This window comes from Etheostoma cragini, chromosome 11, assembly GCF_013103735.1.
Source record: "Etheostoma cragini isolate CJK2018 chromosome 11, CSU_Ecrag_1.0, whole genome shotgun sequence".
Lineage (NCBI taxonomy): Eukaryota > Metazoa > Chordata > Actinopteri > Perciformes > Percidae > Etheostoma > Etheostoma cragini.
In genome coordinates, this window is record NC_048417.1 from 14,208,175 (window position 1) to 14,221,943 (window position 13,769).

Below are 13,769 nucleotides of genomic sequence, written 5' to 3' on the forward strand. Positions count from 1 at the left end.
CTTACTTGTACTGGGGGAACTGAGCATGTTCATCATATCATCATGTTGGTTTATGGTTTATTGTGATAGTAATAATAATAATAATAATAATAACAATAATAATTTTGCTCAGATGAGCTAGAGGTAAAACTTCTTTATCTAAAGTGGATTTTACAGCAGTGTGTGGTTCAGATTGTTAGGAATAATGGCAGTGGTGTCTTTTTTATCGCTGCTGTTCAGGCACTCTTGGAGGTTGTCAATGACCTGTTTGAAGAGCAGACTGACCTAGAGAAGATTGTCAGGAAGATCATGCACCGTGCCCAGACATTGCTAAAGTGCGAGCGCTGCTCTGTTCAGTTGCTGGAGGACATTGAGTCACCGGTACTATTTTTTTTCTCTGCTGTTCTGCTGTGTATGTGTCTGTTTGTCTGTCGGCCTGTCTATTCGTACATGTGCATGTCTGTTCGCTCTGTCTGGCTTGATTTATCAGTGAATTTGTGTACCTCCATGCATTTTTATCCACAAACTTAATTAATTGGTTCTCTTTTAAATCTTTCAGGTGGTGAAGTTCACCAAGTCGTTTGAGCTACTGTCCCCTAAGTGTAGTGCAGACACTGAAAACAGGTATGTACATTGCTAAACATTAAACTACCTTTTATTTGCCTTCGGCAGCACGGCGTCTGTGCAGCAAATTCTGTACAGAGCTTTGTTTGAATCTGTAGAGCTGAAAAAGTAAAGGAAGTATAAAAATTTAATATTCTGTAGTGCTGTGGGAGGAATATGCTGATGCTGAATAAAAGACATACAAGGAGATCTACTTTATTGGGTTTTGCTGCTTCTCTCTACTGCTAGGGACGGCTGAGTGGAGAAAGAGAGGCTTAATATTGTGTGAGATGTTTATGGATGAAAACCAATGCTGAAAAGACAAATTATCCCCAAAGTCCTAAACTCGCCATAACTGATATGGTCACTTCAAAATAGTAGTGATGACCGCAACAGTGTTTAAAAAAAAGTGAGTGGCCAGTTCAGTCTTTTATGACTAAACATACTCCCTAGGGATTTGTGTCTCTGGTGTCATATCTTAAATAAAGGTTCACATGTGAATAACAAGAGTTGCTGTGCAAGATTCATGTGTGTGTAATTAAGTGAATAAATTTAGAGTCAGATAAGGCGAGCATACTGTAGGATTTCTAATGTGCCTCACCATCCCCAGCCGCACCCCATGGGGAGCATAATGTTGAGTGAGTGCTGCTAGTGTTTCTGTGGCAGACATGAGACTATAGAGAGAATATAAACCTTTTTTACCTGAAGACAATAAAATAAATAGGTAATTTTTTTATGATAAAAAAGTTATCAAAGAGGTGTGTTTTTAGAATTAAACCTCTGCTGAGAGAAGGCAAGTGGACAAAGTTGTCCCAGTATTGTTCTGTTGGTTTTTGTCATCCTCCCCTCTTATTTTCTGGCCCTAGTTTCAAAGACAGTATGGAGAAATCGTCTTACTCAGACTGGCTCATCAACAACAGTATCGCAGAGCTGGTAGCATCCACAGGACTCCCTGTGAACATTAGCGATGCCTATCAGGATCCTCGCTTTGATGCTGAGGTAAATACACAATAACATACCTTTCAATTCTGACATCCAAGTAAAATGATCTCGACTAACAATACAGACAAACCAGTATGAAAAATATGCCTGGGACGATTATCATTCATTTACTAGTATTTCTAGAAGTACTCAATCAAAACTAGACTTAATGTTGGTTTTAAAGATGTTTCACCGCTCATCCAAGAGGCCTCTTCATTTCCACAAGCTAGTCCCACACATTTTAACGCACTATGGGATGTCCACACGTCAGTGTCACATGTGAGTTAAGTAAGGTCCAATGGGATTCATTAATGGCTTAATTGGCCAAGAAATTAAGTAGACCTTTTATGTCAAACTGTAACATCCATCCCGGAGCTGTTTATGCGTTTAAGTTGGCACCTTTACGTTACATTCTAGATGGTTTCATAACCATCCACACGTTAATTTCCGGACTCTGATCTCTCATGTGATTGTCATTTGACCTTAAGGACTCATCCAGGTGTAAAGATTAAAATAGCTGCATGTTAGTAGAACTGTTGAAGCCTTTTGAAAATGTCTCTAGGACCAGTTGCCTTTGACGTACTACTTTTTTTTTAAATTGTATTTTGCACAACATGGTGAGAATGTACATACTACCCCTTTTTCCATTTTGTTAGCTGTTAATTAATCTCTGTAGGATAAAGGCCCTATAAAACCAGGACGCGTCAACCACTGTGCCCGGGGCTGATGCTGCATAGATCTAAACAGAATCTCTCACTGGCTATAGCACAGCTGTCCGCTCTGCATCCAGCTGCATGCAGCAAAACTTTAACATGGTCAACCAGAAAAATGGAAAATGTGTGTGTTGGCTGGAAAAGCTACAAGCAGGCTCTCACTGAAATAAATAGAGGCAGCAACTTGCTGCTTCTCACTTTTCAAGGGTTCATACTATACTTCTATTTAGCCCTCTTCCAATAGAGGTGAGGTATTTACACTTAATAATACAGTGGTAATAATTTCATTTACTACTCGAGAGCTGGGTATCATTTTAAATCTTCCAATACTGGTGCTAACACTCTACTAAAAATGTAAAATTATGATTTAAATATGAAAATAGCAGATTAAAAGGCAAGTAAACTAGTAGGGTACACTACAGATTATTTTTGTAATGAATAATTATGCCTTTTTTGTGATACTTATTAATAATAATAATACAAATTAATCCTTATTTGACACTACTCCCTCTCTTTCTAGGCACACCAGTTCTCAGACTTCCACATCCGCTCTGTGCTTTGTGTTCCCATATGGAACAGCAACCACCAAATCATTGGTAAGTTAACAAATGAGCTTCCTTTTACTTTTGGAGCTTCTCTTACTTATTTGATGTATGTCAGTGAATGTCTGTATTGGATCTATCAATAAAAAATAAAAAAAGGACTTTGCACATATTTATAAAAATGTATTAAATTTAGAGTTTTGTAATTTACGATATGGTAAGATATGATAAAAGTACGTGGGCAGCTGACCATTACACCCATGCCATTATCTTATTTAAAAAATATGATTGACTATTGACCAACAACAGCCTCCACCCTGGGATGGCTTTCCACAAGAGCATTAGTAAGGACAGGTACTAATGTTGGGCGATAAGGCCTGGCTGGCAGTTGGCATTCAGTTTATGCCAAAAGTGTTGGAGGTCGAGTCACAGGAGAGTTGTCATTTTCACACAGGAAAGTGCACAATGATCTAAAATATCATTGTGTAATGAAGCGTTAGCATTTACCTTAATCTGAACTAATGGAACTACCAACTTAGATTTTGGATATTGTAATATCATAATATGGCAAAAGTGTTGTCTTTTCTTAATTTAAAGTGATGTAATTTTCTGAACTTGCCAGACTGTTCTAGTTGTTATATTATTTACCTTTACCCACTTAGTCATTATGTTGACGTTTCTGATGATTATTTATCAAAAATCATTGTGTAAATGTCTTTTTGAAGGGGACATATTATGTTTTTCCGTGTTTTCTGTCATATGTACAATATTGTAATGTTGGATTTTTATGTGAAGCGTGGCCAAAACTTCAAATAATAAACACATTTTAGACAACTCCCTCTGAACTAAAACAGATTACCAACTGTTCTGAACACTCTGGTTTCAACTGATTTTTCTACTCTCTGCTAAGTGTCACGGAACTCGAGGTCAGCCTTCTATGATTGGTCATCTGCTCCAAGTAGGCAGGACGTGTTTTTTTGTTTTTGGTTTTTTAGCCACTGCATTGTTAACACTGTCTCATGTAACTACATGTGGAATGTAGAAATGTTACATTCTCTACAATTCCGGGTCTACTGGAACATTTTCTGTTCATGTAGTATTTGGTTTAAAAAACCTTTATTTTATTTGACTGCAGAAATTCTTGTTATTTTATTAACATTATTATTATTAGTGTCCACTGCTAACTTTAGCTACGTGGCTAATGGCAGTATAAGATGTAATCTGGGATGAAATGTTGTTAAATTCTCCCCAATTCCAGGTCGCATCCCTCCTGAAACATGTCCAATTAGATAGTGTTTGGTTCAAAAGCCTTCACCTGTGATCTTTGACAGTAGAAAGTGTCGTGATATGTTATTTGGAATTAGATCACCACCCTAGGCGGAGTGATATGCACTACATGAAGAGTGTAGTCGTGCCTGCATGTATGTAATTTGTCCTAAGGTGGAAATAAAGTTACGTTGGATCTATCCTCAAGTCCTCATCGTTGATTCATAAATAACACTTCAGAAAGTGCTACTTCGTTCCACAATATACAATCTAATGTTAGCTTTACTCACTTTACTGCTGTTTATGTAATATTTGGTTTAGAAGCCTTTATCTGAGATTTTTCATGGTTCCACGTTCTGCTACATACTTCGCTCAGCCCTAAATCAAATTATAAAAACCAGCCCCAAACCAAAATACGGAGGTGTCAACATACTTTTGGCCATATAGTGCATCTATGATGCAACTATATATTCAGCACTTACATCATGAAGCACTCACATGCACTCATTATGTATTTTTTCAAATTTCTTTTTTCCCCTTTTTGCTGCATAGTAGACAATAGGGGAGAGGGTAGCTCGACCATGTGTTTAGCTGAGGCTGCTTGTGTGTGATTAGAACAATGCTGCACCATCGCTCCAAACTTGGAGTTCCCTTCTTCTGGCTGTGTGCTTTGTGTTTGTGAATCAGCCCCAGGCCAACACCACACTGACACTCTGACAAATCATTGATCTTTCGTCTGATTTTAGTGCTGGATATTACAGGGAGGAGTAATGATAGCAGTTCCTCTCGGTCCAGTGAGATCTGACGCAGGAAGTCATTAGTTATATTTGAGTGCAAAATGATTAGCATATCCACCACAGATGGTTGGTTAAAACCTGTGTGTGTATGTCTCTGTGTGTATGTGATGTCCGGGTGGTTCACTTTTCTTTTTTTTTTGCGTAGGTGTAAGAGCATTTGTCGGGGAGGGAGGAGAGGGAAGAGGAAGAAGAACAGAAAGAGAGTGAGGGGAGATAGAAATGCAGTGTGTGTGGGTGGCACCTGAGGATCTGGAGTGAAAAAAACATTATGCAAACAAAGCAGCAGGAGATGAAATTTTCAAGCCAAGGATACATTCAGGTAGAAAACGAATGTCCTTGTGTCATCTGCCAATGTTACAGCCAGTTCCTTCAAAATGTCACCAAAGCATTACTGTTGTGTCTATAGGTTTAATGTTAAATATCACATATGAGTAAAATCATACAAGCACCTACTTTAGCAACATGTCATTAAAGCTACTTTACTAAAGGTATTACAAGGTGTTTTTTGAATTATTACATTTTCCAAATTCATTTACCTAAGATTATAAAAACATGTTGGTTTTCTAGCCTGAATTGCCATTTCGGTTTGGATTCTATTTAAATTTCTGAATTATAAAAGCCTAGTTCAAAAATCCAATACATTTCAACTAAGTAAAATACAACTAAGTATAATAAATAGTGCACGTTTCTGAAGCACCACCATTATACCACATTTTGGTTGCGACTGATGATTTTTAAGCTCTTGTTCACTGACGTCAGACCAGTATTATGATGTTTCATTTTTGCGAGTGGAATCAGGACAAAATGTAAGTTTCAGCAGGTTAATGACAGCCCTGTGATAAACTAATGGCGTGACCTGTCTAGGGTTTACGAGGGGTAAACACATACAGTAGAAATGATGAATGGATGGCTGCTCAGTGAGAGAAACCTGACTGCAGTGGGCTTGATTGTGATCATAATCTGTAAAAATTTGGCTTTAAGTGTGTGACGCTTAGCCCTCTCAGTTGTTCAGGATTCTTGGTATAATTCCTCATGAGCTGGTTGCAAAATTTGGTACCTTCCCTCCACCCAACACCCATAGTGAACAAACTGTGCATTGTTCTGTCACAACACACAGGCCGTTTATGTAAAATCTAATTTGATGTTTTTTTGTGATCATAAAAAACACTATTGACATCAGGAATTTTGTGTAGTTGACAATTATGTGGTGTCTTTGGGGCTCTAAGTAGTCATTTTGTTCACTTATTCTTGGGGCCACCTATGCTGCAAGTCATCACATATTAAATGCTCATTACAGAGGAAGGAACAAGAGATCTGAGAAGACATCAGCCCTGTATTTTAAATTTAATGACACCATAATGGTAATTGTTCTTAGCTACATCACTAATCATGTTTCACCTCTGTGGATTTTCCGGTTATACATTGAAATTAAGTGTCACTTTGGCAGGTTTGTTTGACCTCCTAGAGATAAATAAAAATGGTAATGTATTGTGTAATTACTTTTTGGCATTATTTCTCAGAGACAATAAAAGTCAGTCTCCATCCACTAAATGTTTATGCTTTAGCAACAAAGCCTTTCTCTGTTTTTAATTAGATGATGAGAGAAGCCATCTAAACAGGGAATATTGCTGTCAAATAAAAAGGCTTCAATCCCACCGCAGCACTGTGGACAATAATTAGATGTCTTGTCAAAAACAAAAAAAAACATTGGTTGAATGTCAATTTCACCTGTGCCACATTTTGTCATTTGTTATAACTTTTGTAATAACAGTGTGTCATACTCATAGAGTATACTGCTATATAGATCATAGAATGTTGTTGTGTATCTCCTTAATTTCCATTGCTAATGCATTTTAGTTGATGAAATAAAGTGTGTGGGTGTGATGCTCTTTTAATTGAAGGCAGGTTATATCCACTGGAGTCTTGCCAATATCAAGCTTATAACATTAAAGTTAAGTTCTTATGTATGGTTTGTGTAACAGGTGTCGCCCAAGTGCTGAACAGGCTCGATGGACAACCATTCAATGATGCAGACCAGCGTCTCTTTGAAGTACTACACTTGTTTCTATATCTTTTTTCACATACAGTAGCTCATGGTATATCATATTCTATTGTAGTGGAGTTTTGAGTTAAGTAGTTATGTCTGCTTGTTGTGCTTTTCTCAGGCGTTTGTGATCTTTTGTGGACTGGGTATCAACAACACCATCATGTACGACCAGGTGAAGAAATCCTGGGCCAAGCAGTCTGTGGCTCTGGATGTAAGAACACAACATTATTCAATTTCCTGCCTCACATTACAATTTGAAAATGAAAATGTGCTATTTCCTTGTTTTGAACAAGACATGTTTTTATCCACTTACATTTGCAAAAAACATTATTATGCAAACAAAGAGTTTTGACTTAAGTTGATTCTGCACTGCTCCTGCTTTACACCTCAGCTTCTTTCTGTGATGCCTGTATGCTCATCGTGTTCATGCTACCTTCATGTCCTCCCCCAGATAATATTTTTCAGTGTGCTATCTGTTCTTGTATTCCATTAGCTACAATGGTGTCTTTAGTTCATATTTCCAGTCAATATGTAAGCCCTGTGCTGAAACATTTACCCATAACTCATTGGAAACAATGGTTGCTGCGTGGCTAATATAAGGCCTCTTCTTACTTATTCTCTCTCAGGGGTCTTACGGCTTGGCTCATTTTTTAGTCTCATATTTCTACAAGAATGTACACATGAAAAAAAGTGCTGATCTCTCTTTTGTAGATAACCTTCTCACAAAGGTTTTATTGAAAATTAATGAGAGGCAGTGAAAAGCAATCCCTCATCTGCCCTGCAGTATGTAGACATTCAGCACTACTCAGCCTTTACAGTACGTTCTTACATTACAATAGGGAGCTTTCAGGTGCATTAAAGTAGTTAGCACCTCTCTGTTTCAAGATGGGAGAAGTAGAGTAAAGAGAGGTAGAGCATTTAAAGCAGAGGCACATCATGAACTTATATGTAGATGCATTGCTTGTGGCAGCACTGAATAAACATGAGCGTTTATGATCCAATAAGCAACTGGAGGTCTGTGCGAGGTATTGCTCTCAGGAAATGAAGGGAACATGGCGATGGAATCGGGGCTGACATGGCTGCTCTTGTAGACTGCTCTAGAGGCAAATGTTAACTTCAATCATCTGGAATATCCACTGAAAGGCTGTAACACCAGGGTGCAGTATTTTCAGCCATTGAGCTTCTCTAGGAACCCTACTGGTTATTTGGTTAAACTTTACTTGAAGTTACATAAATCTACATAAGAGTGACATGACATTGTCATGAACGTGTTATAAAACATTATAAACATGTCATAAACGTTTATGACATAGCGCTTCTTTTAGTGAGTGTCATTTGGTTTTGTCATGACAAGTTATGGATATGGTTATGGTTATGTTTCATGACTGTATCATGACAGTGTAATGTGTTCATGACAGTGTTATGTCACTCTTATGTAGAAAACTTCAAGTACAGTGTTAGTGGATATTTTAATTTATTTAAATTAATTTTATTTATTTATTTTATTTTTGAAAAATACAGTAATTGACACTGTCATTTTTTTGCAGGTTCTGTCTTATCATGCCACTTGCTCTAAGACTGAAGTTGACAAATTCAAGGTAACAGATATTTTGCGTTATAATCATTACACATTCACCAACCCATATCTTTCTTTTAATATTGACAGTAGGAGTCAGTTTAAAAAACAGTAGTAACATTGTTGTTGAAGGTTAAGGCCGGCAATATTCTTTATGAAGCCAGGATAAATCACACACAAGACTTCCCGTGCTATTGTGGGATCTTTATTATATTTTCTGCTGTTATTTCCCCTTGCTTTTGTATGCTTCTTGTCTATGCAATTACAGTAAAATAATGCTTGGTATCACCAAAGAAAATGGTTTCCCATTTACAAAATGAAACAGGTATTTTTTTAAAGCAAATAATAAAAAAATAAAAAAACAGTAATCTACCTTTACAGAAAACAGAGAAAACATTCATTACACCGCCCTGTATAATCACCATACTTGCGCTGACCTATCATACTTGAAGGTGCAATATCTAATACTGACAGACAATAGTGTTTAAAATAGTTACTGCAGTACAAATTCAAAATACTGGAGAGAGTTGTCTCCCCTATCCCCTCCTCCCAAGACTCGAAGTTCACAGAGGTTTCCAGGTTGAGACCGGTCAGAGCATTCATAATAATGTTGCTAGACGCTTGTCTCACATAGACAGACCTTACTCCACAGCACAGCGGAGTAGCTAACGTTAGATGCTGGCTATATTGACATAAAAGCCCGTGCTCACGTGGAGCTCTGTACCCAACTGACAGACACAGTTCCTCGGCTTAGAATTACAGTCGGGCCGCTAAAAAACCCCACAACCGACCAGAATAAAACGTTTTTAGTAATAAAAATGCAATGCTATATAAAACAAAAATACCTCAACTTTATTGCTAAAATATGGTTTACGAATTTGTTTTGTTTTTAAATAATATAAATGAAGCTGATATTTGTGACCTATTTTCTAAAACGTGTGTCTTAAGTAGGAATGAATAGCTTCAAAGATAGAGGGAAGTTGGAAAGTAGTGACAAACAAACTAAATTGCATTGTTGGTTTTGATCTTTTCATGGGATTTGTTGAAAGTAAGAAAAATATAACTTAATATATATATATATATATATATATATATATATATATATATATATATATATATATACACACACAGTATAAATATCTATATAATAACTTTTCAAGACCAAGATTATAGGAGCCCATGTTTCTGATTTTTCTGTTATAAAGTGTATTTTCCCATGGTCCCATGACATGGTGCTTTACACCCTTCACCATTTCTAGCCACTGAGGGACCATAGGCAGGCTGGTGGAATGCATATTAATGCAAAAAAACCAACTCATAAAGGGAAGTTTTCATGCCATGGGACCTTTGATTAAATGACATTTCCCACAAAGTAGAGGACAACGTGGAGTTATTTTAAATAGGTAATTACCTTTCAAAAGGACTAAATGTTTTCTGATCTGGTGATTTCTATTGAGAACAGTTTGTCCTTTATATATTGCAGTGCACACACAGTGTGGGTTACAATTTGTTATCATTAGGTTTGCTCTGGTGGTGTAAGTAATTGCCTTAATATAATGGAATTGTTTTCCTACGTCTGCAGATGTATTGCTTAATGTCTTAGGCTTTTCATTGAGTTCAATTAAGACAAATTAAAGAAAAGAACAATATTAAAGGTCCATTATGATTCTGCTAAACCCCTCTCAATTTAACAAAAGTATGATGCAAGGCATCAGCAGTAAAAGAGACTTGGATTTCTCTGATGGCTAAAGTGTAACCGTTGTCTTACAAGAAAGTAAAGTCTTGGAAATTTAGTCCATAATGCATTTATTTAACTCATAGGCCCTTCATAATTTTTCTAATTATAAAACAATCTCTTATTAATGGGAAAGAAAAAAATCTATTGCAACAGAGAGGAATTATTGGCAGCCTGTGCTCTAGACTTCATTTTCCATTTCTGAAGATCTGCGTTAGCACGCAAGTATAAATATGGGCCGAGAATTCCCCAATGAAAATCAATTAATTGTGGTATTTTGAATGGATTACTCCAATCAATCGGAAATCATTATCAATGCATTATTTATAAAGAAGAAAAAATGAAAATATCTACATTTTTAATTGGCATGACACTTATGAAATATAGATACGGCCTATTTCCCTTCACTTTTATGTGTAGGGTTTTCCCCTGTGGCCATCACCGCAAAATAGGAACCCCACTTTCCAGTGTGCTTGTGTGATCTTTCAGCCCCCTCATCCAGCAATGCGCTCCTCTTCCTGCCTTTCCCAAACTTACTTTCATAACTGCTCCACATGTGGAGCCTAACAGAGTACACTTGGCTAGGATTCCACAGAGTGCCAATGGAAGCGGCAAACAAACCCGGCTAATATTTTGTAACCCAAGGCTGTAAATTAAGAGGGAGGAGAATACCTGCTGACCTGACAGGCAAACATTTGTGAGGGAAACATCTCCGACAGCTATAAGATAGGAGAGCGAGAAAGGCTAAAGAGAACTAGGCTACAACAGATTTGCGAGGGCTTTGACTCATTGAAAGGAGATGCAGGTCAGAAAGCATTAAATGGTCATATTATAAATGGTCATATAAATGCTTACTAGAGGTAAATAAGACATATCTGCTCATTAGACCACATCGAAGATAGCAGACATGGATGCTTCAGTATGAATATGGTTAATTGGAATCACGTATGTGTTATGCGTTTTTGTTTGAATAATAATGAAGGAAAGCCGTTGATGATTACTAGGCTACTGCACAGCTATGCTCGTCAAAGAGCTCTAAAAGTAAACAACAGGGAAATTCTCCAGTAAAGCTCCCTCATTAATCTTAACTCTCTCCAAATGAGTCCTCAGAGTCTTAATTAGCATGTTTTCATATTTCCATTATCATCTGAAAGTGGCACAGCATCCTCTGACCTCTCCATCCTCTTCTGCTCTCTGAACTCATATTCTTATGTTCTCTTTCCTCCTTAATGTTTTCTCTTTTCACGATCACGATGAAAAAGGCAGCTAACATTCCCCTGGTTTGCGAGCTGGGCATCGATAAGCTCTACTTTGACGATTTCTCCCTTGACGTTGATGCCATGATAACGGCCGCTCTAAGGATGTTTATGGAGTTGGGAATGGTGCAGAAATTTAAGATTGACTATGAGGTGAGAAAAATGACTGTCTTTAATTATTTCCTTTAAATACTTGACTAAATTTGCCCATGTGTTCATCCCTCTCTCCGTCTTCGCCTCCAGACACTGTGCAGATGGCTGCTGACTGTCAGAAAAAACTACAGAATGGTTCTCTATCACAACTGGAGACATGCCTTCAACGTCTGCCAGTGCATGTTTGCCATGCTAACGGTAAAAATCATGCTGCTATAACTGTAGATGATGAGATCAGTTTTAGTCAGAGACATTCTTTAAAGAATTGAGCATTTTTAGCAAATGTTCTTACACTTAAAACAATGTTAGCAGCATTAAGGAAACTCTATGTATTAGTGCAGGACAAGTGTGTACTTAAAGGATTACGCCCCCATTTGTTGAAATAGGGCTTATCACGGTCTCCCCCAGCTGTAGATAGTTGGTCCAACGCATTTTTTGTCAAAGTGCATTCATTGTTTTAGTCCGGTGCAACACTGGCAGCGCCGCTGCTAGTTAGCTTAGCGTAGTGAAAGGAATCCAGTGTTGGCGGTTAGCATGTTGTGAGTAAAAGTGAGCCAACAATAAAACAGCAACAACAACCTAATTACTTCTTGTGGCCTGCATAGTCCCAATGTGTACAAACAGCAATGCATGTTAAGATTAGAAATTTTCCTAGTCAGATGCTGACTTGGGACAGTGCTTCGGCTTTGCGTCCACCCAAAATAGTCCAAAATCAATATCTGCCTAGGAAATTGTCTACTCCTAATCTGCATAGCTATTTGTATTCATTGTGAATACGCCGCTGGTATTCAACAAATGGTGGCATGTTCCTTTAAGTAAAATTTCTTCTTCTCAAATCAGTCATAATTTGATACTTTAAGTACATTTTGCTGAGAATACTTTAATGTAAGTATGAATTTTAGTACAGTAGTATAGATTAAAATTTTTAATGAAGGTACTTTTACTGAGTAAAACATCTTAATACTTCTACCACTGGAGGTTGGGGTGGTGGAGGGAGCTGCAGGAGCAAGTAGTGTTGGCATGAAAGTATATGAGTAAAAGTGAACAGTTATGAGTCTACACCTGCATAAATATGATTTGATGTTACTAGGCAGCTGGTTGCCGAGCAGCTGATGAATGAGCCAATGATTGTGAAGCATGAATGAATCAAGCCTGACTTCAGTGATTATTGAAATCTTGTTATTATTTAAAGGTACATAGATTAGGCATTATAGATTTCTGTTTGACGAATGTTGAAATTAAAATTAAAATTCATTATATTACCAACTGTACAAACAGCCACTTCTTTGCAGAACCAAACCAGAGATTTTTCTTTTAATAGAAACCAAGAGAATTACTTGGGCAACACACACACACACAAACACACACACACACACACACACACACACACACACTCTCTCTGAATTGATTATTGGCACTAGGAGATTCAATAGTAGTGTGTAAGCTGTCCTAGGCCCCTCCTCTGCCATGTGTTTTAATGAGTGGGCTGAGGACAGGGCTATCTTTGCTGCTATCCCCACATCGACCTATAGTGACTCACTCAGCCCATGGCCTCAGAAGCCATTTATCCAAGCTATAAAAATCAGTATGTAACTGTATTACTGCAGTCCCACTGGCTATCTAGGGGGATACTGTTTTTAGGATGCTGCTAAGTTAGAGGGGTTTTCATTGTTCTTTTTTTTCATTCATCAAATTATTCAAATTGATCTATTGTGTCTTACTGAAACATGGCTGGGCCATGAAGTATATGTTAGTCTAAATGAAGCTGCTCCTCCCAGTCATAATAATACTCAAATTCCTAGATGCTCAGGCCAAGGGGGGAGTTGCAGCCATCTTTGATTCAAGCTTGTTAATTAATCGTAAACCTAAACTAAATTATAACTTGTTTGAAAGCTTTGTTCTTAATCTTTAACATCCATCATGGAAAACACGACAACCAATTGGATTTGTGGTTATTTACCGAGCTCAAGGACCATATTCAGAATTTTTATCTGAATTCTCAAAGTTTTTATCAGGTGTAGCCGTCAAATCAAACAAAGTACTTATTGTAGGTGATTTTAATAATATGTGGACGTTGACAACAATAGCCTTAGTATTGCTTTCAACTCACTAATAGATTCA

The 13,769-nt window shown here is 37.4% G+C and overlaps 2 protein-coding genes across 2 annotated transcripts in view; one reads left to right on the forward strand and one right to left on the reverse strand.

The window, feature by feature from the left end:
* The window catches only part of pde11a (phosphodiesterase 11a), a 38,112-nt gene that overhangs the window by 9,221 nt on the left and 15,122 nt on the right, over positions 1 to 13,769 (forward strand). Inside the window, exons 4-12 of the mRNA XM_034884729.1 lie at positions 220 to 360; positions 539 to 603; positions 1,449 to 1,581; positions 2,797 to 2,872; positions 6,864 to 6,931; positions 7,047 to 7,139; positions 8,476 to 8,526; positions 11,502 to 11,648; positions 11,739 to 11,846. Coding sequence (XP_034740620.1) covers positions 220 to 360; positions 539 to 603; positions 1,449 to 1,581; positions 2,797 to 2,872; positions 6,864 to 6,931; positions 7,047 to 7,139; positions 8,476 to 8,526; positions 11,502 to 11,648; positions 11,739 to 11,846 — 882 coding nt within the window. The remainder of the gene's footprint in view (positions 1 to 219; positions 361 to 538; positions 604 to 1,448; positions 1,582 to 2,796; positions 2,873 to 6,863; positions 6,932 to 7,046; positions 7,140 to 8,475; positions 8,527 to 11,501; positions 11,649 to 11,738; positions 11,847 to 13,769) is intronic.
* The window catches only part of agps (alkylglycerone phosphate synthase), a 47,381-nt gene continuing 46,604 nt past the window's right edge, over positions 12,993 to 13,769 (reverse strand). The window contains exon 22 of the transcript XR_004658407.1: positions 12,993 to 13,041. The gene's annotated coding sequence lies outside the window, so the exon portion shown is untranslated. The remainder of the gene's footprint in view (positions 13,042 to 13,769) is intronic.